General features: G+C 42.1%; 1 protein-coding gene across 1 annotated transcript in view; it reads left to right on the top strand.

Moving 5' to 3' along the window:
• Positions 1–25,710, top strand: part of LOC145401966 (calcitonin gene-related peptide type 1 receptor-like) — a 127,778-nt gene extending 102,068 nt beyond the window's left edge. Inside the window, exons 7-12 of the mRNA XM_080274071.1 lie at positions 12,195–12,416; positions 12,996–13,062; positions 18,058–18,099; positions 21,836–21,928; positions 23,253–23,545; positions 25,632–25,710. Coding sequence (XP_080130197.1) covers positions 12,195–12,416; positions 12,996–13,062; positions 18,058–18,099; positions 21,836–21,928; positions 23,253–23,545; positions 25,632–25,710 — 796 coding nt within the window. The remainder of the gene's footprint in view (positions 1–12,194; positions 12,417–12,995; positions 13,063–18,057; positions 18,100–21,835; positions 21,929–23,252; positions 23,546–25,631) is intronic.
• Positions 25,711–25,895: the final 185 nt, after the last annotated feature.

Here is a 25,895-nt window from a genome sequence, read left to right as displayed (position 1 = left end):
AAGAGGGCAATACAGACCGAGGGATCGTTTTAGCCACTTCATACCGATGACGTCTTTTTGTTTTAGTCTTCCTAACTTTAGAAAGGGAAAGAAATGTGACCCCCCCCCCCTTAGCCTTTATAGTGGTGCCGGAGAGTAACGCCTTCACGTGGTGGCACCGATATAAACCTGGCGACTCCACTGCCTGATCACACAAACGTCGACCATATTCCTCCCTATTCCCCGAAAGGAAGATGGTGGACTGCGAGAGAACGTCAACATCAGCTTCCATTCCATTGGGTTCATAATTTCAAATGAGCCTGAGGCCACAACGAAGGCCGTTTTCAAATCGACGTTCTTATTTCTGTTAAATTCGTGCTCTTATGATGATTTTATTCAACATATGATCGACCTATGGTGTAGAAGTTGACAAAGCCACATTTAACTCCAACAGATCGAAAATTCTCGCCTAAACTGAATAAGTATGGATGCAGCAAGAATTAGATATTTAAAAAAAATCACCACATTCAAAGAGCCAATTGTTTCAGTACAATGACGTATTACGTACTTTTTCATGTTTCCAAAGACAATTTTTATTTAGCTTAGGAGAGACTATTCAAACTGTATGGGTTATATATAGTCTTCATTAATCCCTTAAATATGGGAGGTCTTTCCTAATCTGAGTAGAATCGCTTGGAGGGAACAAAGCATAAAATATGTAATTCAGAGATTTAACAGCTTCCCCACTACGAACGGATTCCATAGCTAATTCACACTAACATCAAATGATTTTATTCAGAAGCGGGAAGTATACATTGTTGAAAATGAACCCCTTCATGTCTCCTGTTTTGCCTTTTGTATCAGATAGGGAGATATTTTAAATGTGAAAAAGTTATATCCCATCTTAGTTAACCCCTTCACTGCGAGGGGCAATGCTTGACTGAATATAACCCTCTGCAGCGGCAAGGATAATGTACATGAACACATCACCGTACTGAATGGGCTACAGTATAATACTTAGGCCTCTTCAATCCATCCTAAATTGACTAAGGCCATCTGGTCTTATTTTGGTTTTTAGTGTGGCTGAAACGACCATGATACGATTAACGGACACATTTTTAACACTAACGATGTTATTGCTGACTCTCAACTGAAGTAGTCGTTAGGCGTTAGCCAAAATATGACAGTGAATCTGAGGTGGCCATGAAAAGGTTATCACTGTGTTGATAATCCTTGTGGTGAGGGGCAGCCGATGGTGTTATTAGTCAACATTTCCAGCTCACAAACGCAAAAGCCAAAGTTCGATTTCCTCCTTATCTATTGTCATAAAGACTTTGTAGTTACTTGTAGAGAAGTATATTTTAGACTTGTGGTCGAGCGGCTTTTATATCTTGTAGTAGTTTCCCCACCAGATGTCATGTAGTGACGGGAGAGGTAAAGAATAGTATGGGACTATTTTTATTTGTCTTAGAAATATTAAACAGGTTTCTCACATGGAAAGAGTATAAGTCCCGGGTAGCTACCTCCCTGTCTCGCTATCTCTCTCTCTCTCTGTTCTAAGGCTAATCTCCGTCTCGACCTCTCTCTAGGGTCGCTTGTCTCCTTCTGTCTAGCCTGTTCGGTGGCTAATCTCCGTCTGAGCTCTCTTTCCTAAAATCTGGTGTAGCAGGGGTGTGTCACGTATGTTCCTCGTGGATCTTTGTTCACGAGAGGACTGCTGACAGCTAACTGCATCATCTCCTTACTGGCCGCTGTCGTCAGCTTTCCTCAGTGTTTAGAGTGTGTAAGCATGTTAGCACTGCTCGATTCTCGCAGACACAACACCTTCTCATCATTTGACTTCCTGCTTCTATCTGTCTCTCTATCTATCTATTTATCTATCTATCTATACAATATGAAGTCTTTACCACACTGCTCGGTCGCGCGAAAATGGCGTACCATCGACATTCAATAGTCATAACATATTAATACATACTACATACACATTATAATGAACTTATAAGCTAATGAAGTGAAATACATAATATTGTAAAAGTAAATTGTATGAATATTGTATACATATAATATAGTAAATAGTGATTCACCTAACTTGTTTGATTATACTGGTAATACAGAATTGTGTTATAATTGTATGACTTATATTGTGTTAACGCATAATTGTGTTGGCCTTATAATTGTAGTTACATTTTGTTAATGCAACTCTTACATAAGTGTCTTGGCCTTATAATTGTAGGTAAAGTTACATAAAAGTTACATCTTGTTAATGCAACTGTTACATAATTGGCAAAGTGTAACATAAAGCAATCGTTTGTCGTTACATAATTGTTACATATCGTTTGTAGGTACATAATTGTAGTTAGTGTAACAATGCAATCGTTTGTCGTTACATAATTGTTACATATCGTTTGTAGTTACAAAATTGTAGTTAAAGTTACATAAAAGTTACATCTTGTTAATGCAACTGTCACAGAAATGGTACATATTGTTTGTAGTATTGTTTGTAGTTACATAATTGTAATAAGTGTAACATAATGTAATCGTTTGTCGTTACATAATTGTTACATATCGTTTGTAGTTACATTATTGTAATATGGAGTAACAAAATTGTAATAACTGCAGTCCTAACATATGCTGCGGTCGATGATAGTGATGATGTGTCATGCCACTTGTTTGTGGAGACACAATTTGCTTTTTTGTTTGTAGTTTATGTGGTATTTTGGCATATGTAGTAACACTTACACTTATTTTCATTTGTTTGTTATGTGATCTTACTCTATTTCTCTTTTTTCTTTCTTACTCTTCTTTCTTTCTTTCCTTTCTTTTTTTTTTTTTTTTTTTGTATGTATTGATTTTCTATAGTTTGTTTCTCTTTGCTTGTGTACGCTTTTTTCCATGTTGTTCATGGTTACATAATTACTGGCTAATTTCCTTGGGATACTTTTTCAAAGTTTAGTTTATATTGCACAGATACTATAAAATGATATTATATAGTCCCATATTTTGTTATTTTATATAAAAAAATATATACATATATATATACACTATATACAGTATTAACTATACACACTGACTTGTTGTTCACCTGTACCTATCGTGAGTAATATGTGTGTCAGCACTGTGTGGAAATCATTGTCTTCACGATTGTGTTGAAGATGTTCACTCTTGCTAACGGCATTTGTGTTGGCCATTTTTTTTTTTTTCTAGTTTACCTTGTAACTTAATTTATATGTTTCCACTAAGTAGCTTTAATTAATAAATGTTTAATACAGTTCTTTTAATCGCTCACTGAGTAACTGTGATGGTATATTTTCTTTATCGCTTGTAGATGTACTAATGTATAGTTGTATGTATGAAACACGTATTTTATGTAGGTATAAATGGTAACACTCGTTGGTAGTAAATAAATGTTATAATAAATGAATGAATATATACAGTGTAGAATATTTATTGTTGGTGATTATTTAGTGTTTGAGTTATGCAGATAACTGAAGTAAGTATGTGTATTTAAACTGTAACTATACAGCACGTTTTTTATGTTTGTGCAGAAGCTTATTGTCTATCACTGTGTATTGTATAAATGAAGTAACTATGTAACTCACTAATTTTTACCGTGGAGGAAAATGGTGTGAGTGGTGTTGCATTTGTGATAGCGTTGTCCTTCGCGGGTTGATTGGCGTGTTGTCGTCTCAGCACATGGTGACGTCGGCTTCCCACACAGGTAGCTGTGGTGAGTGAATGAGTAGCGATGAGTAACTTGAGTGAAGACGAGTAAGATGAGTTGTGAATATGGACTTGGTGTTTGCTTCGTCGTCCTGACCTCTTCACACCTGCGTAAGCGGTGGGGGTTGGGTGGATGTAGCAGAGAGAGGAGGGTGAGGTCTGGTGGTTATGAGTTGTGAGTCGTCTCTCACTCTTCGTTTGTTTGTTTGTTTGTTTGTATGTTTTCTTTCTTTCTTGATGTATTCTTGGTCCTTTTTTCTTGTGATTTACTCGTTGTGGGATGAAGACTGCCGCTTCTTGTAGGTGCGTGTAGAAGATTATACAGACGACGTAGAGTTGTTAATTGTAGTTGATTGTAGATGGTTGTAGTTCGCTGATTCGTCGTAGACTCGTAGACTATTTGCACTGTAGGCTGTATTTTGTAGGATTCAATGTAGAACTGAAGCTAATCTTGTAGTCTCGGTTGCTTTTGTAGAAATTTGCTTTTAATTCGGAGACGATGTCCGCAGATTTGCTGGTTTTGTCGTTAAGCTACTTGCAAGGCGTCGAGTGATCTCTTGACCTCTGCATCAGCGTAATGATCTGGGAGACGGAGGGGGCTGGATGGAGAGAATACTGTCAGGAGCTGATGTTGTTGGTTGTTTTCAATCTTGATATTTTGTAGTAATTTAATGTTGATTCGTAGACGAGGTTCGTATCCCACCGCTGCCACCAAATGTCATAAAGACTTTGTAGTTACTTGTAGAGAAGTATATTTTAGACTTGTGGTCGAGCGGCTTTTATATCTTGTAGCAGTTTCCCCACCAGATGTCATGTAGTGATGGGAGAGGTAAAGAATAGTATGGGACTTTTTTTATTTGTCTTAGAATTATTAAACAGGTTTCTCACATGGAAAGAGTATAAGTCCCGGGTAGCTACCTCCCTGTCTCGCTATCTCTCTCTCTCTCTGTTCTAAGGCTAATCTCCGTCTCGACCTCTCTCTAGGGTCGCTTGTCTCCTTCTGTCTAGCCTGTTCGGTGGCTAATCTCCGTCTGAGCTCTCTTTCCTAAAATCTGGTGTAGCGGGGTGTGTCACGTATGTTCCTCGTGGATCTTTGTTCACGAGAGGACTGCTGACAGCTAACTGCATCATCTCCTTACTGGCCGCTGTCGTCAGCTTTCCTCAGTGTTAAGAGTGTGTAAGCATGTTAGCACTGCTCGATTCTCGCAGACACAACACCTCATCATTTGACTTCCTGCTTCTATCTGTCTCTCTATCTATCTATTTATCTATCTATCTATACAATATGTAGTCTTTACCACACTATGACCGAATTCCAAACCTTGACTGGTCAGACTGTTGGATAAGATCTGTTTCTCCCCGGTCACCACATTGCATAACAGATGGACCTGGGTGTTACACCGACTGTTGCAGGTGGTGTTCTAAGCAAAAACTGCAGCCCAGCGAAAAATGATTGTCTGTCTTAAAGACCCTCATGCAGCCCATAGGCGGTAATTAAACCATTCTCCTCCCCCTTCTCTTCCTTCTCATTCTTCTATTCTTCATCATCATCATCATCGTCATCATCACGTTATTGTTATTATTAGTAGTAGCAGTATTATAGTTGTCCATGTTATTACTATTGTTATTATTATTATTATTATTATTATTATTATTAATCAGCTTTCACTGCCATGCACCCACCTAATCCAATCGTATTACCTGGACGTTTTTCTTCATCAAAGGGAAATTCTAGTAGTAACAATGTTGAATAAAATATCGATTAACCTTTGGCCAACCAGATATTGCCACAGCTGAGTGAAAGGGTTTGAATTTAGCCTGAACAAAATACCCAACCGCGTCCATTACAGCAAAAGAGTTCATATACTGAGGCCAGCGTCAGGGGCTGTAGTGTCGCCAGTACCTCCTCCTTACCTTGCCATTTCTACCTGTGGCCTGTTTGCTTTTTCATTGCGATGAAGTCTTATTTTAATGAATTCTTAGGACCTTCAGGCGATTTTATCCAGCTTAAGAAGTATCTAATGGAACGAAGGGGTTAGTGAAGGCTATGTTTAACCCCTCGAGTTTGAAAACTGTCTCGCAAGCACAATATATTAATCTACAGACAGTAACAGAAAATTAACAGGGCTTCTTCGTACTGAAGGGGCCAGTATTACCTTGAGTGTTATACATACAAACTTTGTCAGTATTGTAGGAACATGAATAAAGGAAAAAATAGTAAGGTTAAGTGTACAAAATAAATCGCTGAGTAGGTGCAAGAACACCTCCTAATCTGACGAGGGTATCACCTCACATGATGCTGTTCAGGTGTTCGACAGAAGCCCCGGCAGTCACTAGGGTTATGCCGGTTATTATTTTTGTTACTGGTGTCACACACAAATTACAAATGAGAAGAGTTTTCAGATTAAGGATTTTGGTGGAAAGTGATGTACTGTACTAGACAGTTTTATGACTTGCTCTCATGGGAATACTGTCTTCTGTCATCAGATGGAATAAAATTATAAAGTTTTCCGACCAAGTGAGAATTAATGGTGACACTGTTGACACTCCAAGGCGATGCTGATTCACATTTGGCTGGATAAAGTCGACTGGCGTATTGGATTAGATTATCAGTGTTGCTCCGACCGTGAAGGGGTTAATGGTGACAGTATCTACACTCCACGGCTGCCATGACCCAATATCTGCTGCGTGAAACCGTCTGGCCATAGCTGGAGAAGACTTCTTCAGCCATATGAACATTTAATTTGTTTATTTTTCTATTTTGGTTTTGTAGCCACACGGATTCCCTGAGCAATGTTTTTTTTTTCTCTCTCTCTCTCATTTTTGACTCTGGAAATGAAGCAGAAAATGTAATCATTTCGTTTTCTTTTCAAACCACATCACTTTTTATAATTTTTCCTCGAAGGATTCAGTTTCAAGTGGCCCTGGTAATGAGAGTCGGGACGGACAAAAAAAGACAGAAACGATAAAATGTCATCAGTTACTACTAAAAACACTGCTTGAGCACACATTCGTCAATATGAACACTAGTGGCTAAAACTTTAGTGCTTAGGGTCTGTGGTCTGTAGCAGACATATTCTGATGAAACTCCTTCGATGCCGGTCTCCAAATAAGCAAAAGTTACCACCAAGGTAATAATATTAAGAATAAGAAACTGCTTATATATTTTGGTTGCCATTATGCATCTTTTCCACTCAGTTACTCATTTCAATCGATATATTTCTACCCAAGCTTTTATCACCCATTCTCGCCACATGACCGTATCACATTTGTGCAGTCCATACATACTGCGTCTGCTTCCACACCTCTCTTTTACCGTATCATTTTTCACTCAGTCCGACCATCTCATCCCACGTAATAAGGTCTTTGGCACTTCATTTCCAGCACTTCCAAGCCTTGCACTGGTACAGCACAGTTGGCACCACTAGTCATTGTACGTATGCATATTCACCTTTATAGATATTGGTCTTGCTGCCCACACGTTATTCAATGCCCTTGATATTTTGATGCTTCTATTATCCTGTGAAATTACTTTAGGTTCTTGTGCTCTATCTGGTGCTATGTCACACTTCTACGTACTTTACACAGTTAATTTCTTTCAAAATTTTCCTATCAGACATTTTTCCATGTTGCTAGTGTGCTCTCTTTCCCTACCACATCGCATCGCATTGCCATTTCTCACACTCACTGACAGTTTCCTTCACTCACAACTCCTCTAAACTCAGATACTTTCTGTTGCATTTTGCCTTCTGAGTCTGCAACAAATCTGCAAAAAATAAGTGCATTACATCCCAGTCACCTTCTCTCCATACATCCCTTGATCTTCCCCTTTTCTTTAGTAATGTTACATCTGCCTTCCTGGTCGGCTTATCCATTATAGACTGAACAACCTTGAAGACATGACGTCCTTAACACAACCCCACCTCTACCTTAACCAGTCATTCTCTTTCACTTCCACTTACACACCTGCCCTGATCATTTGATAAGTTTTTTCATTGTACAGTGCTTAAAGATATCATTCCCAGTCCACCCCATACAGTTCATCTCTATCGCTTGCCATAAAGTATCCCTATCTCCTCTCTCACATGCCGTCTTTGGATCTATAAAACCTACATGCAAATCCCTCACTTTCTCTGTTTACTTTTCACGTATTCCACAAACAAATAATTGCACACACACACACACACACACACACACACACACACACACACACACACACACACACACACACACACACACACACACACCACCACCATACCGAAAACGTCCCTCTTGCTTCTTTGCGTTGTGTTGTGTAAATTGTAATTCCCATCCGATCATCACAGTCCATTACCCTTTATCTGGCATCTACAGTAGACTTGTACCCCTACAGCTTCTGTATTACCATTTGTTACAAAATTTCTCTTAACTTTTTTAAATGCTCTTCTTTCGATCCAGCATCTCTCGCTCTTAATCATTCTTCTCATATTCTTTCCTGGCATGTCAACACTTTCATCTCAGTCGAAGTTCACTCACTTTCACCGCTTCCTTCACACTCAGGCTCTTCCTTTTTCTGCCAAAACCACCACACAGTTTTGCCCACTGCATCCATAAAAAAGGAATTAAATATCCCTCCTGAAGCCCTCCTAAAAACGGTCACATCAAACGACCTGCCTTTTACAAGCCTGTCCACCAACACCATGTGCATCATTGCCCGCTGTTCATCCTCTCCACTCACTCACATATACTCATGGATATACCTTTTCGTAAACCATGTGTTTTTAATCTTCAACATTCTTTCCGAACACAGCTCGACATGCAGTTCTTCGTTCTCATTTACTCCAGGCACTCCATGTTTCTCTGTTATTCCTTCTTGTACCTTTAGCTTCCGCCCTTGCATTCTGTTCAGTTCATACGCTGATAACTCCATCCTTCACCTTTCCATTCATTTCTCGTAGCGTCCACCTCAGCAGTTACTTCAACAAACAAGGGATGAGCCTACGGCACGCCTAATATATGACTTGGCTTATATCTCTGATTGAGGTAAAAGTAATCTTGTTTTTAATGCATCAAAATTTCACATCTTATATCTTTCAACCCGTCAAAATCTTCCGCAGGAGTATCCTCTACTTTTTAACAATATCCATCTCAATCCCGCATCTTTAAACATACTTTAAACATTCTTGGAAAAATCATATTACCTATCTTGTATAATCTGCTTCCAAGAAATTAGGTGTGCTAAGCTTACTCCGTGACTTCTTTACCCCTGCATAGTTGTTGACTTTGTACGTGGGTTTTATTCCCCCTCCCCTTGTAGATTACAAATCTCACGTGTGGGGAGGCTCCCCACAGACAGCTCTTCTCAACAAGGTGGAGTCAAAGGCTTTTCGTCTCGATAACGCTCGTCCTCTTACTGGCTCCCTTCAATCTCTGTCCCTCCGCTGCATTGCTTCATCTTTATCTGTTTTCTACTGCAGCTTCAATGGTCACTGTTCTCTGAACTGACTGCTTGGATTTCCCCACCACTACTGCGGGTGCGTAGCACTCGTCTAGCAACAAACTCCCGTCCCTTTTCTGTCCTTCTAATGCAAGAGTTAACCTTTACTCCCAGTCCTGCATGCATGCAGCAGATCAGCTCTGGAACAGACTTCTTCTGTCTGTATTTCCTACTGCCAATGACCTCCAGTCTTTCAAAGGCATTGTGTCCGGGCATCGCGAAATAAACAGATCTTGAATTTAGATTTCTGTTATCTGTGTGTGTGTAATTATTCACCGGGTCGGTCAGGATCACTTGATGGTCGTGATCATCAGCTTTTACCCTCCCGGAAGGGAGCTGAGAGCTCATATAGTCCGATTTAAGGGCAAAGCTGTGACCTTCACACACGCACACATCCGTCCTCTTGCTCAAGGGGGACAGTAACCACCCATTTCGTCAGTGAAACTTTTCGCAACCTGAGCGAGGCGCGAACTCCCGTCTACCAGATGGCAAACGAGAACGTTACCACTGAGCCTGCGAGCGGTGTACTGAGCCAGCGAGCGGTGTGTGTGTTTGTGTGTGTGTGTGTGTGTGTGTGTGTGTGTGTGTGTGTGTTTTGAGGGAACAATCTTGCGGGCTTCTGGCCTTTGTTTCCTTCTTCCTTGCATTAAAAAAAAAAAAAGTTCCCCTCAAACCACAACCCTCTCCCTCTCCCCAGACCCCCCCGTACAATCACCTAAGTATTCTCAAACTCTCTCCCTTTCTTATGAACTCCCCTCAGATACTCAGGATGCTCTCACTGACGATTTAGTGTGTGTGACTCTGGCCATAGACCCACAATATATTCCCTGAGTTGCAGCAGTCCTGTATGTTACACATCTTCACATGTTACCACTTCGGCGCTAATACATGCTACAGCGGTCTCTTTCAGGATTAGTGTGATGTTATTAGTGGGGTGTTATTAAGGCATATCAGTGGGCCTAAACAGAGTATTAATATAGTCATTTTAGGCAATATCAAACAATCCGACCATTCCCTTCCCCAACATGGGATTGAACATGCGTCATTTTAGGCAACAGAACACTTCTCTAATCACATGACCACTACCTGCGTCTATGCACTCATTCGCAGTTCCACATTTTCTCTCTTAAATGTATTGCTATTCCTTCCTTCAATTATTCTTTCATTCACCCCAAACTTTCTCCCTGTGCTTCCAGCTGGCTCTTCTGTTCCTTTCAGCTTGTTTCAGACATATCCATACCACCTAGTTTTCTTTCATAAAACACATTACCTGTCTCACAGATCTTCCCATCATTACAATCATGCTCATTCAAGCATCCAAACCCAAACCTCAGGAAACTTCTCTGCCTCATTCATGGTTCCTAAGTGTGTGTGTGTGTGTGTGTGTGTGTGTGTGTGTGTGTGTGTGTGTGTGGTGAAGTGTCATGTTCTCATTTGAGGCAGAGCCATAGTTATAGTTCGTCCACTTCCTCTTATTTCCTAGAGCTCTGGCAGAATTAGACAATACTACGACCCTACCTTTTTTTCATGGCACTTCTTCGTGGTAAGCGTTGTATTCCTGTGTAAATCTCTTGTTACAGTTCAGTAGTCAAAGTTGAGAGATGGCAGTTTTGGGTCGAATTAAAGTGGACGGATTGTTGTGGATGTAATGTACAGTGGCGCCCGAGGGTTGCAGGCAGAGGAGGAACAGACGGAACTCACTCTCGATTAATCAGTTCTCAGGGGAAAGAAATTACGGAAACGCGTCTCGATTAACACTTTCACCATCACGTAATCAACAAAACGAGTGTAACAGATGAGAGTAATACAAGCAGTGAGAGGGGTATAATGCACTCCTGTTTGTCCCTCCATCCTCACACTTGAACTAATGACTACCATTACATGTTGGCCCCATCCACATTTGAGTGGCAGTCCAATTTTTCTTTCCATGTTTTCATACATTTCTTTCACAGTCCGTTAAATACTTCCCAATGTGGCAGATGAGACCGACCACCTTTCACTCACTCGATGTAGTGCCTTCAGGTGACTATGCAGTGAGTGACAAGCCAAATGGTTTCCTATAACCAGGAAACCATTTGCTACGTTAGGTGGCAACCATACAATCAAGTGACGTCTGATGGCTTAGTGGGTAAAAGCACTCCAACCGGAGTGAGCCTCGATGGTTTTATGCCCGAGGGATGCTTGGAGTTTATTGCTAATATAATGCCACTCAGAGGCTAGTCAGGCTGGCCACCCTAGCCCCGAGCTCGTAGGTTCGTGATGGAAGGGAAGAAATTGAATGATTAAGTTAATGATGATGATGAAATATACCTTCCTTCCACCATCCATCCGCCAATCCCAATAGCTGCTGGACAGCCATAATGCATACTGGTCCTGTCCACAACTATTTTTCGAATCAGTTTTTTATTTTTTTCATACTCGTCCTATCCACATTTATTATTCAATCCAGTGTTTTCCTTTTCTCCAGATACAGCCAAAATAGTCCATTAACCTTCTCATGGCCTCGTTTTCTCTAATAATTTATTCCAGGTACCCACAGACGATTTTGTTCAGCTGTAAGTCATAGGAGCTGGAGTATTACTATTGATACTACTAATACTGTACCTACTGATCCACTCATGGTCGGGGTACCTGTAGCCTTCTATTCCAGGTGACGTCACATGTTGGTAGTCAGCCGTGTGAGCCACAGGAGTCCGCCATCTATCCATCCGTCCATTCCAACAGCTGATGGTACAGGAATCCCGCTGCTTGTTCATCCTGTGCACACTCATTTTTTTGTGTCCAGTTTCTCTTTCCATTTTTCAGATCAAACATTTGGTGCCAAAATTTCACTCAACACTGCCATCCGATGTTAGCTATAAAAACTCTCTAATGCATCAGTAACGAAGAAACAGTAAATCGACATACTAATCAAAACACTTAGCTGTAGGAATTTCCCCCCAGACGCCCTGAGCATAATTCCTAAGAGTACCAACCGCAGAACATTACCTTGCTTCCATCCGTGCGTCCCTGCCAACAGCTGCTGGATAGATGAGTCCCATTACATGCTGATTCTGTCCACGCCCGTCTGTCTATCCATCCTGGCCAACCTGGTGTTCCTCATCAACATCGTGAGAGTCCTCGTCACCAAGCTGCGGGCCAACCATGTGGAGGCGGCCAGCAAAGGCACCAGGAAGGCTGTGAGGGCGACACTGATACTCATACCTCTCCTCGGCCTACACTATGTACTTATGCCATTCAGGTGGGTGGAGGGAGAGGGAAAGAAAGTAAGAGATGGAAGAGGTAGGGTGACATACATACATACATACAGAGAGAGAGAGAGAGAGAGATTGTTAAAGTTGTGAGGGCAATACTGATACTGTTTACCTCTACTGGGTTTTAACTTTGTACTTACTTCATTCACGTGAGTTGGGAAACAAGGAAAGACGGAGAATGATGCAAAGGGAAAGATGAAAGAGAGAGAGAGAGAGAAAGAGAGAGAGAGAGAGAGAGAGAGAGAGAGACAGAGAGAGAGAGAGAGACAGAGAGACAGAGAGAGAGAGAGAGTGTGTTTTACACCCAGTTACCCTCATCTACACTCATATACATTCCCCCGACTCCCACCTCCACCCATTTACACTCACTTAAACTCACCGACACCTCACTTACATTCACTACACGTTCGCTGCACCCACCTACACCATTCCATCACCCACCTACACCCACTTTTCGCTACACCTCCCACAGCCACTACAGCTTCCCTACACCATCACCTACACCCATTTACACCTTCCCTACACCCTTGCCACCGCGTAGTTACACTCTATCTCTCTGCCCACAGGCCGGTGCACGGGTCGAGGGGCGAACAGGTGTACCACGTGGTTTCAGCCGTTGTGTCGTCCTTCCAGGTGTGTTAGCTAATTAGGTGTTGAAGACTACCTAACACTTCTTCAATGGCGATTCAGTCTGTATATTACACCTTGAGCACTTCAGTATCCCCGTCTTTTATTTTGATGCAATTAATGTTTATATCTCTATATACCTAGGCTGCTTCCCCCAAGGAAAGGGAGGTAGCCGAGACAGGACGACACACTCTCCATTTACTCATCCATTCAAACACATTCATTCACATCTTAGCCCCAAAGGGGAGAACGGACAGATCCTCACCGCACCACACCTCACAAGGGTCAACTGCGCAATGCAATCAGTGACATCCGCAGCAGGGCCCGACAGCAGAACTGGTTTACCCCTGCCACATCATAACAGACCCATCCCCTTACCCGCACCTGACCTGACTAGCTGATCAGACCAAATGCGGGAGAATATCCCCTCAGGGCTGCGTCATCACTTATTTATTCACAATTTCTCTCCATTTATTTCTGTCACGCACAGCCACTCTTCCTTGCTCAACAGACATCCCTCTCTCATCCAGCGCTCTCTTCACACTGTCCATCCATCCTATTCGTGGTCTTCCTCTCAGCCTTACACCTCTCACATCAGATCTAGTTATCTTTTTCACCAGTCGCTCATTATCCATTCTCTCCATATGCCCAAACCATCGCAACACCCTCTGCTCAACTCTACCAGCCATCTCCCGAACAACTCCAGTTCTCCTTCGCACTTCATCATTTCGCACCCGATCCATACGCGTCACTCCACACATACTCCTCAGACACCTCATCTCCATTACATTCAAACTTTTCCTCTCTGCTACACCCATATTCCATGTTTCAGCCCCATATAATGCAGTCGGTACCACAACACCCTCATACAGCCTTCTCTTTACATCCATTCTAAGCGAACGACATTTAAACACTTTTTTCATTCCTCCCAGCACCTTTCCTACTTCATTTATTCTAAACTTCACTTCTGCATCTATTCTTCCATCCACAGCAACATGTGACCCTAGATATTTAAAACAATCTACCTCCTCAAGCAACTCACCATTCAAAACTATATTCATCCCCCTACCATCTATCAACCTCGTACACTTCATCACTTTACTCTTATTCTCATTTACTTTCAAATTCCTCCTTTCACACACCCTTCCAAACTCCTCTACCAACTGTCTCAATCTCTCCTCTGAATCAGTCACCAGTGCAGTATCATCTGCAAACAGCAGCTGCTTCAGATTCCAATCTCCACCATCAACATTTACAAGACTCAGACCACCTAAAACTCTTGCATTCACCTCCCTTACAACACCATCCATGTAAATATTAAACAACCAAGGCGACATCACACATCCCTGTCGCAGCCTCACTCTCACGGGAAACCAATCACTCACAGCATTTCCCACTCTTACACATGCTCTACTATTTACATAAAAACTTTTCACCCCTTTTAGTAACCTACCATCAAGTCCATACAATCTTAAAACAGTCCACAAAGCCTCCCTATCAGTTCTATCATAGGCTTTCTCTAAATCCATAAATGCCCAAAACACATCCTTGCCTTTCGCTAAATACTTTTCACACACTTGTCTCACAGCAAACACCTGATCAACGCATCCCCTCCCTCTCCTAAAGTCACACTGCTTATCACTAATCACTCCCTCTGTACCCTCTCTAACTCTCATAATTAACACTACCATACACCTTACCTACAACACTCAACAGACTTATACCCCTAAAGCTAGTACATTCATACTTATCACCCTTGCCTTTATACAACGGGACCACACAAGCACTTGCCCAGTCAATGTTTATACTTGTTATAAATAATATTAAAAAGATTGTCAGGGTGTAATATGTAAAACAAATGGTAAGGAAGAGGTGTTAGGTAATCTTCATATACACTGAGAATAATACCCGGGGGCACACAGGTGGATCTACTTATAATTAAGGTTCACAGGTAGATGAAGACAGAAAAATGGATTAGGACAACTGGTGGCTTAGAACAGAAAAGTAGATTAAGTTCTGATTAGGGTACACCGGAGTTTTTGCTACCGACTAGGACAATGGATAGGTAAGGGCAGCAAGGAAGGAGAATTAGTATAATTAGGATGGATAGGTGCAATAGGAGAGAGAAGTGGATTAACAGGTAGATAGCAACAGACAGGTAGGTTAGGACAGGTTAGAAAAGACATGTTACTTAGGACACGTGGATTAGGATACGTGGATTAGGACATACAGGGGAACAGGGACAAAAGCAGGTAGATTAGGACAGAAAGGTGGTTTAGGACAACAGGTGGCACAGGACAACAGATGGATTATGGCAACAGGTGGATTAGGACAACAGGTAGATCAGATACCATTCAGTACAAGCCCCAACACTCTGGGGAACATCATCCATGAAGGCCATGCAGGGAGAGATGCATGAGAGCAAAAAAAGGAAAAAAAATCGGTCTTTTACTGAGGCCCAACAGTCCTTCTACATGCCACAGAATATTTGCTTGAGCTGCCACATATAACTATTGTAATGATATTAGTGAGGATGTTTTTATGACCTGATGAGTTTTGTTGAAGGTTCAGTAAATTCTTCTTTAACGATGTCTAGTTAGTCAGTCTGTTCCCTGCTCTAACCTGGAATCGGACTCGCAATAATTTCAGACAGCTGACGACTTCTCTAGCCATTTGGCCACCACCTCTCACAGTTAGACAACTGGGTTAGGACAAGTGGATCAGACATACAAATGGCTTTGCTTGTATACCCATGTACTGCCACAGCTCTCTCTTAAGCCGAAAACAATCGTCAGCAGCCACCCCGCCATGGATGGAGATAATGGAGAATGTTTCTGACGATTCATATCCAGGCGTCACTCCTACACTGGATATAAAATGTGTGGTTGTAGCAAGACAGAAGCACACGTGACGTCCTCATACTGATGGGATCAATGAAGATGACTCTGGTTCACCACTAGAGGTCTTTCTTAAGCTGAATGAAATAAACTGACCATAATAAGAACAGAACACGAGTATATGGGGCATCCTGGTGCTGAAGGGGTTGATGTAAATGGCTAATCTTTGCAACTCCTCCTGTGGTAAATAAAATCGTCTGACACGTGCAGGAATAAAGTGTAAAAGACGTTATGTTACTGACGGTGTTAATGGAGGTGCAACGTTATGCATTCCAGCAATCTATGTAAACAGTATCATATCACCATAACAGTCCTTTGTCATTATATTTATATCGGGATATCATACGGAAAACGCAGGTTGTCTGAGGCATATAATAACAGCTCGTTCATTGTCCAGGAAGATTGGTTTTGCAATAGACACATTTATCCATCATCGGTGATCAGGAGTGGCAGGTCTGAGGCAAAGCTACTCAGTCCAAAAATGTAGGTCAAGAATGGCCACTTGCTCTAACTTCTGTGGCATTATGTGAACAATAAATTCACAACACCTGGAACTGAATCCCTTATCCTCCACATCTGGTTGGAGCGTCCTAACCCACTAGTCCACCAGTCCTCTGTTTGTTGGCTGTATGGTTATCACCACCATTGTCAATGGTTTCCTGTAGCCAAAAAACTATTTGGCTTGTCACTCAGTGACTAGATTGTGTGAGAAGAATAACTATGAAATACCGTCCCTTCGAGGTGTAAGGACCTAAAGCTAGGCAGCCGCTGTACTCTAGATCATTTTAATCTAAGAGAACGACCTAAACCCCTGAGAGTATTTTACATGGTAAGAAAACCTCCAGTCTCCTCTAGGATTAGAACTGCTGCACGTGAGGCACGGCCGTCACTGACCAAATACGCTACCACTAGACCACCAGGTGCATTTTATAATGAAGAGGAACGAAATTAATTTTATTTGTTGGAAGACCGAGGCGTGTAAAGAAATTACAACGTTTAAGTATTGCCAGCACACCAGCACACGTACTGTAAACACAAAAAGTAAGCTACATCTGATCACTGTGGCTACCACCTTCAATTGTAGCAAATTCTTGTAAACCAATCAATGTTTCTTCTCAGCTACAACTGATCACTGTGGCTACCATCTTGAATTGTAGCAAAGTCTTGCAGACTGATCAATGTTTCTGCTCGAAATAGATTTCTCATGAGCAAAAACAGTATTACCTGCTTGTAAGTCACCCCAGGTTCTTACCTCGAAGCTGTTGTGTGGCTAAAATAAGATCTGTCAAAGCTTAGCGGCCATACTGGTTTTATGCAAGTTAGGCACATTGCCCACAGGTAGATCTGGGTACATTTTTAATAATCTGTTCTGTAAGTGCCTCTGAATAAAAAAAAATAAATATATGTTGCAATCTTTTCCAGGTGTGGGCTTTTTTCGTTGATTTACTGAATTACCAGACAATTTCACTGAGATGAAGAGAGAACTCTGGAAGTATAAGGATTAGATATAGACTCCATTAACTGCTCTCATGCAAGAAATCTCTCCCCGCGAATGAAAAAAAAAAAAAAAAAAAATCCGCAGCCAGAAGGGATTACTCAGAGAAGTAATACTAAAGATTGTATATTTAATCTCTGACGACGATGGAAATGTTAACCTTTTCAACCTAACTATGTACTGTTTGTGTTATCCCCAGACGAGTTTTTCAGTTTCGGGGTAATTTTTACAACTAAAGGGGTTAGACATAGCTTTCACTGATGTTTTCACTGTTATGGTTATTTCTAAGTTGAGTAAAATCCTCCAATAGCACCAAGAATAAAGAAGGTGTTAACAGTTACCATCATCGCACTAACATCTGGGGTAACCGGTGATGTAATGGTCAGCACAACCAGTCCGCAGTTCGATTCCCGAACCGGTCAGACGCTTGGACAAAGTCTGTTTCCCAATGTCCCTGTTCACCTAAGAGCACAAATGGGGAACATGCAGTAAAATCGACTCTTGCCTGTCGTAGTCTGTGGAAAGATTGCGGCGGTAAAAATGGACTGTCTGCCTTGATTACTCTTGTGCTGTCGATATGCATTTATACTAATATTTCTTCTTCCCCAGGGGTTCTGCGTGGCTCTGCTCTTCTGCTTCTGCAATGGCGAGGTCAGTTTGTTCACAATACTTGCAGTCGAATGATGTGTTTTTTACATTTTATTCTTGCTCCCTCGAGACTGTTTTATTCCGCATAAGAAAGACATTTAACAATAAAACAATTTTATATAAATTTCATGAACCCCTTCTATATGACAGACCTTTCTCAGGTTGAATAAAGGTGTTTGCAAACAGAATGAATAAAATAAGTATTATATCATAGAAGTGCAGCTGGCACTTCAGGTGGACGAGGAGGGGGTGTTGTAACATATTAGGAAGGAATGTGGAAGGCTTGAATGGTCCATGAATTAAAGTGTAGGGTAAGTTGCTTAGTAGTCTGATGGTGAGTCCTGAAGGTTTGTGCTTCTGCTTGCTCCTGTCTCTGTACCGTACCCATCCCATTTAAGTAACGCGATAATAATACGATGAGGATTAGCATGATATCTATATATACATACGTAGAGATGGACTGAGAAAGTGATATATATATATATATATATATATATATATATATATATATATATATATATATATATATATATATATATATATATATATATATATATATATATGGTACTTGTAAGCAGTACTGCATCATCAGCATACAACAAATTTGAGATATTCCATCCATCACCACTCATTACCAACGCCATCCCTCTCTCCATTACTCGTGTTTTTACTTCTTCCGTCATCCCATCCATATATATATATATATATATATATATATATATATATATATATATATATATATATATATATATATATATATATATATATATATATATATTGAACAACCATGGGGACATCACACAACATTGTCGCACGCCCACACCGATCGTGAACCATTCACTTAGATGCCCATTAACCCTTGCACGTCGCAGCCACCATAAAAACTCTTGACATCACCTAGCAGCTTACCCTCTACACCGTACATGGACAAAACTTTCCACAATCCCTCTCTGTCTACTTTGTCGTATGCTTTTTCCAGATCCATGAATGCCATAAACACCTTATGGTCCTGCTCACAAGCCTTCTCTGCTATCTGTCTCACTGCAAATATTCGATCCACACACCCTCTGCCACTCCTAAACCCACCCTGTTCATCACTCACAAGTACTTCTGATATGTCTCTCACTTTCTCTACAATAATTCTTCCATACACCTTTCCTACCACACTCATTTAACTTGTGCCACAATAATTCTTGCACACACTTCGCTCACCTTTATTTTTGTACAGCCTTTTTCGACACTGCAGACACAGTTTCACTCATCAATGTCTTCTTACATATCTCCAACGAGCACTTCAATGCACTCTCTCCACTACACTCAAGCATTTCTGCATACATCTCATCAACCCCAACTGCTTTCCCATTTTTCAGCTGCGTTGCAGCACTCTTCACCTGTGCGAGTGTCACATCTCTTGGCATTGCATTCCTTCTCTGCACACCCCCAAAAGCAGTCATGTTTACAGCCACTGTACACTTTCTATTCCCATTCATCAGGCTTTCAAAATATTCTTTCCATCGGGTCCTTACTTCATCTCCATGGGTTAATAATCTACCACCTGCATCCTTCACACCATCACATTTCTGTAACCACTTTAGCCACTTCTTCCTCTTTTCCTCCACTGCTCTCTTAACCTCCTCATCCCACCATGCCGTACCTTTCTTCTTTGTTGTTACTCTTGCCACACCACACACCACTTCAGCTTTCCTAACTAAGCAATCCCTGTTTGCATTCCACAGGCTGTCCAGATTCATTTCATTCCAGTTCATTGATTCTAACTCCTCCTCTACTTTGGTCCTGTAATCATCTGCCGTTTCTTTGATCCTCAACTTCTTAACTTTCAGTCTTTCTTCCTGACTGTTCCTCTCTCTCCTGATACACCTCACTCCTCTCAGCTTGATCTTGCATACCATAATCATATGATCTGACAGACCTCCACAACGTCCTCTCACGGCCCTCGTATCAGCAACCATTCCCATCATCGACCTCTCTACTAGCACGTAATCAATCAGGCTTCTTTCAACCCGATCCCCGTTTCCTCTATACCATGTATATTTATGTGCATCTTTGTGTTTGAAATACGAGTTACAAATGCACAACCTCCTCTCCTGACATATCCTTTAGTCGCTTCCCATTATCATTTTCTCCTGGTACTCCATAACAGCCCATTATGTCATCCTCAGGACCAGTGCCTACTCTTCCATTCATATCCCCCATTACTATCACTATATAGCTCCTGGGCATTTCTCCCACTACTTCATCCAGCTCATCCCAAAATCTGTCTTTCTCTCTCTCACTCCTGTCCTCACATTGTGAATACGCTACAATCACTGCCACTATCACCTCAAACTTGAACTTGACCTACATACACCTCGAGCTGACACATTTCTAGTCTCTCATTCCACTCTGCCACACCTCATTCATCAACAAAGCAACTCCTTCCTTGCATCTTCCTCGCCCATTCATGCCTGATCTTACACATTTCACACCCTCCCACTCCTCCACTTCGCACTTTTTCATCTTCGTTTCACACAGTGCCATCACAGCATATCTTGCACTCTTGAACACATTCACCACTTCCATCCTCTTGCTCTCCTCATTTTCACACCTCTCACATTCCATATGGCCATGCGAATCTGCCCATTTGGTTGGGGCCCCGGGCAGGTATTGGACTCTCCAAGGCTCTCTGAAACGACTGCCATGATTTAGTGATTTTGGATAGGGGAATCTGGGGGACACTTAACTCTGCCAGAAACCCCGGTTATATGGTTACCACCCAGCGTAATAAATGGTTTCCTGGGTTCAGGAAAGCATTTGGATTGTCACTTAGTGTAGAGCTCATATGGCATCACTCTACATTGAGTGATATATACTGTGTACATATATATATATATATATATATATATATATATATATATACACACACACACACACACACACACACACACACACACACACGAGAGAGAGAGAGAGAGAGAGAGAGAGAGAGAGAGAGAGAGAGAGAGTACATTACCTCAAACTTCCAAAGCGTGTATTCATGTATGATTACTGTGTGAAAAGAGATCAAAGAGTGTAGCTTCCCTCACTACATGAACTGGTGGGCAACATTTAGGATCATCCCGTCCCCCTCCCTCTCTCTCTCCTTCCTCCCTCCTCTACCCCTCCCACCATCCCTCCCTCGCTGATGTTGGGGATTGTTTTTGAGGTAACTGCATATATTCTGCGTGCATCTCTGACTTCTAAATATAATAGTACATATTCGTGCACCCCCCTCACAGTGCCTTGATTATATTTGTCAGTTTTTCTCTAAGCAGAATAAATTGCTCTCTTGTTAGCCCTGTTGAGAAACGGTAACGCTCCAGCCACATTCGACCCATCCTCAAGTAACTGTCATCATTTGGCAACTCTCTAACATACCTAGCAACCTGAAACACCACTTAAGAACAGTCTAACCCCTCCTAACAAGCGTCTAACCCCTCTAACAGTACATAGCAAACTCCATTTCTCACACAATAGCCATCCAATAGCGCTAAACAACCCATGAACTATATCCAATTGCCTTCGAACCCCAGTAACAGCTCCTACCAACCCTTCAACACAGCCGAAACCCCCACCTAACAAGCATACACCCCAAACTAACCTCCACCTTACCCCACCTAACATCCATCTAGCAGCCCATATCTCAGCTTCACCCAGGTATATATATATGTGTGTGTATGTACGTGTATATGTGTGTACGCAGGTGACGGCTGCGGTGAGGAAGCGGTGGCAACAGTACCAGTTCAACAGGCGGCCCAGACCCTCCTCATCCACCGTCACCACATTCACCACCAATGTGAGTCAGGGGAGGGAGGGAGGGAGAGGGAGAAGGAGAGGGAAGAGTGGGGTAGGAAATAAGTAAGAGGAGAGAGAGAGAGAGAGAGAGAGAGAGAGAGAGAGAGAGAGAGAGAGAGAGAGAGATTGTAGATGAAGTTAAACGACGAAAGAATGGAGGAGGTATTGAAGAATGTAGGAGGAAGAGGGGAGAACGAGAGGAACTAAGTAATAAGGAGAGATGGAAGAAGGAGGGACTGATAAGGGGGGGGGGAAAGGAAGATTGGGAATGGAAGGGAGGAAGGGTAGAGGTTAAACAGAAAATAGGAAGAGGGACATGAAGGGAAGGAATGAATGAGGATTAGGATGGAGGGAACAGGGAGAGAAGGAGGGGAGGATGGAGAGAAAAGAGTGATGGAAAGGGAGGGATGAAGGAGAGAGAGACGGAGGAGGGGGAGAGGGACGAAGGGACTGAGTAAAAGATAGTAAGGGACAGGGAGAGTAGGTCTAAGGAAAATGGAAAGGTGGGGAATGAGGGAGGGATAGAGGATGATTGTCGGGGGTGGGAGGAAGGGAAGAAGATGGGAGGAAAGGAAGGATACTGGAGATGGAGGAGTACTTGGAGAGAAGAGAGAGAGAGGGAAGAGAAGGAAAACAGGAGGGAAGGATGGAGGGAGGAATGTAAGAGAAAGAGTAGGACAAAGAAAGAGATAAAGAGAGGGGGAGGAAGGTGAAAGTTTCTGCTGTCTATCGTAAAATCCATCAGTACATTCACAGGGAGGTGTGGTGGGCTTGGGAGGCTGCTTAAATCTCATGCTTGGCAATTTCATGTCCAAGTTACACTACTGCGTTTTGAAAATTATTGTACATTGTGGAAAGAATATTCTAGAAAATATTAACCCTTTCAGACTAGGACATCCTCTTTTTAGTTTTGTTTTTACTCAAGCCGTCAACAAACAATATATTTTTACTTATTGGATTAAGCAAGACGATATACAACTCTGTGCACTTCAAAACGTCACTCCTAACTGAATGAAACTGTCTGTGGCTGTTAAAAATAAAATACAAATCTCTTCGTGCTGAAGGAGTTAACGCGCCTTATCAGCAATGAACTGGTTAGGAAGAGGTACTGGGGGTCTCCTAAGCCCACCAGCGACTGTTACTGACTATACTTACATCTGAATCTCTCTCTCTCTCTCTCTCTCTCTCTCTCTCTCTCTCTCTCTCTCTCTCTCTCTCCACCAAGTAGGACAAAGCTCAGTTCCTCAGGCACCAACAGCAACAAAACCCAGACATATCCTGCTCTGGTATGGTAATGACGCAAACTTTCTCCTCCTCGTCCACAGGGTTCCCAGTTCAAGACCAGCTCCAGCATACTCCGCCTCAGCAAGACATCATCCGTGCCGAAGGGAGGGCTGCTATCAGTGCAGTGGGGGAAGAGGGGGAAGGGGGGCGCTGATGTGGGGGGCCGAACCTCCCCAGTGGCGGAGGGTCGAAGTGGGGTGGTGGAGAGCAGGACTGTGGTGGAGGAGGATTCTGGGGGCTCGAGGGAGGATGTTGGAGATGTGGTGGAGGAGGTGGGGGGAGACGGGAAACTAGGAAAATTGGGGTTTGGTGAAGCTGGGGAAAGGATGGTGGGGTATGTTGGAGACGCGGCAGTGGGGGAGAAAGTGGGGGAGGTGGTGTTGGAGATGCACAGCCTGAGGGAACCGGAAGATGGGGGAAAGATCGCGAAGAAAGACACCTGCACGAGGGATAAGATGGAGACGGAGAGGGAGACAGAGGTCAAAGAAGAGGAGGAAACACAAGAGAAAGAAGAGGGAAATAAAGGAAATGATCTCGGAGTAGTGGGAAAAGAGTAAGTAAGAAAAACTGAAACAAAAACTGAAAACAATAAAAGAGAGGGGAAAAATAATGACGAGAGGAGAAAGAAGAAAAAAGGAGTATGGATGAGAAACGAAAAGAGGAGAAAGAAAGAATACGAAGAATGAAAGATAGGAAGAACAAAGAAAGGGAGTCTGATTGTAAGGAAGAGAAAGCCGGAAGGGAGAGAAGGGAAAATGAAAACCAATTGGAGAGAAGGAGAGGAAAAAGTTACAAAAATAAACAGAAGCATGGGAGAAGAAAAGTGAAAGTGAACAGATAATAATGAGAGACAAACAGAATAATGAAAGAAAACGAATTAATGTTGAAGAGAGATGTTGAGGAGAAAAAAAAAGTGGATATTAAGCTGAGGAAAACAGAATTCTAGTGGAAAAAGACTAATGCTAATTGAATTGAACAAATGATACTTAATTTCTAGATGTAGGATTATCTCTAGGAGCAGCCAGGTGAATTTTCGTACGCAAGATGGTTCATTCTAGCAAAGCGCCATATGATTCCGCATCTCTGTTACATCCCTCCTGCACTTGCCTTTTGAATCTTGCTACTGCCTGACAGTTTTATGCAGGCTGGGGGAGGCCTCTTGTAGTGAAGGGTTGATGGAGACTGCTTTAACCCCTTCATTCCAAGAGCTTGTTGGAAAACTGAATAAAACCTTCTACAGACAGCAAGAAATCAAGAACAGATCAATACCTTGAAACCAGTGACGTAGTTCTTTGCTTATTCCTGCTGCAACAGACGATTTTTCCCTTACTTGTAAAGGATCTTTTGTACTACTACTACTAGGCCGTGCCTAACATTTTTGGGTGGGAAACTTGGTGGCTACCACCCCGGTGGGGAGTAGCCCTCGGGGGTCCCACCTTGCCTGAAATCCCGCTCGAGGGGATGCCTCCTAGTTTACAAATTTCGTTTTACTAGCACTCCTTCTGTTAGGCCTGAACCCTATTGTTCAAGAATGTACAGTGATTCTGAATGAGTGATGGAGAAAGGGAGTGACATAGTTAAGAACAAGCATTATATTTGGCAGCCCCTGTGGTTGCAGCAGAAATATTCGATGGAAGTGAACGAGTACAAATGATATGCACAACAAAGAAGAAACTATCAGTGTGTAGTGTCAAAATAAGTTTCAAGGTAGATGTGGTAATCGCACTCAGCCTGATCAGAATGAGCTTCTGAGAGTAAGGATAATGGTTGCGATGATAATGATGATGATGAGGAGGAGGAGAGTTCTAATAATAATAATAATAATAACAATAATAATAATAGTTATCCATCCATCCGTCATCCAATCCTACAGTACGTTACCCCATGAGGAGCGTAGGATCCCCGGGCTAGGCAAGTTGATCCTGACATTTAAGATGAGAGTGGCCAGCCTTACTCATCCCTGAGTGGCATTACGTGAGCAGTAAACCCCAATCATCCCTTGGATATAAACCTCCACCGGCGTAATCCGATTGGAGTGCCGTAATTACCCACTAAACCACCAGACGCCATAGTTTGGTTATATGGTTACCACCCGGCATAGTAAATAGTTTCCTGGTGTACAGAAAACCATTTGGCCTGTCACTCAGTGTAGAGTCACCCATAGGCAGAAGGAAGAGGAAAGAATGAAAGAAAGACAGATAGAAGAGGGAATGTAAAGTCACCCGTAAGCAGAATGACGAGGAAACAATGAAGAACGACAGAGGCGGAATGAAAGAAATAAGGAAGGAGGAAAAGAAAGGACAGACACCCGAGAGTGAGTGGATGTTGAGCGCCTCCACTTACTACCAATAGAAGTTATTACTATTATTATTAATATTAGTATTAGTATTACTATAATTATTATGATTATTCACCGGCAGATGTTACAAATCAGCTGCAAAGAATAATTATTACAACCAAGTGAGCGCAGCGAGCGAACCGAGCAAGCGTAATGAGTGATGTTTACGTTCAGCTGAGAAATGAGTGGCCCAAAACAACCGGCCTGACACGACATGACATGGCCCGACCGTGGTGGTATTCAGAGATTGATAGCTTTCTTATTATGTGAGATAGAGTAGAGATTCTTTCAGCAGGTAGTAGATACGTTCAATAAATTTGGTTTTTAGCAATATATTTACTCGAGA

This window comes from Coenobita brevimanus, chromosome 57 (assembly GCF_032717465.1).
Source record: "Coenobita brevimanus isolate Jiangsu-jjx chromosome 57, ASM3271746v2, whole genome shotgun sequence".
NCBI lineage: Eukaryota > Metazoa > Arthropoda > Malacostraca > Decapoda > Coenobitidae > Coenobita > Coenobita brevimanus.
The sequence above is the reverse complement of the archived record's forward strand: the minus strand, read 5'-3'. Positions and strand labels throughout refer to the sequence as shown.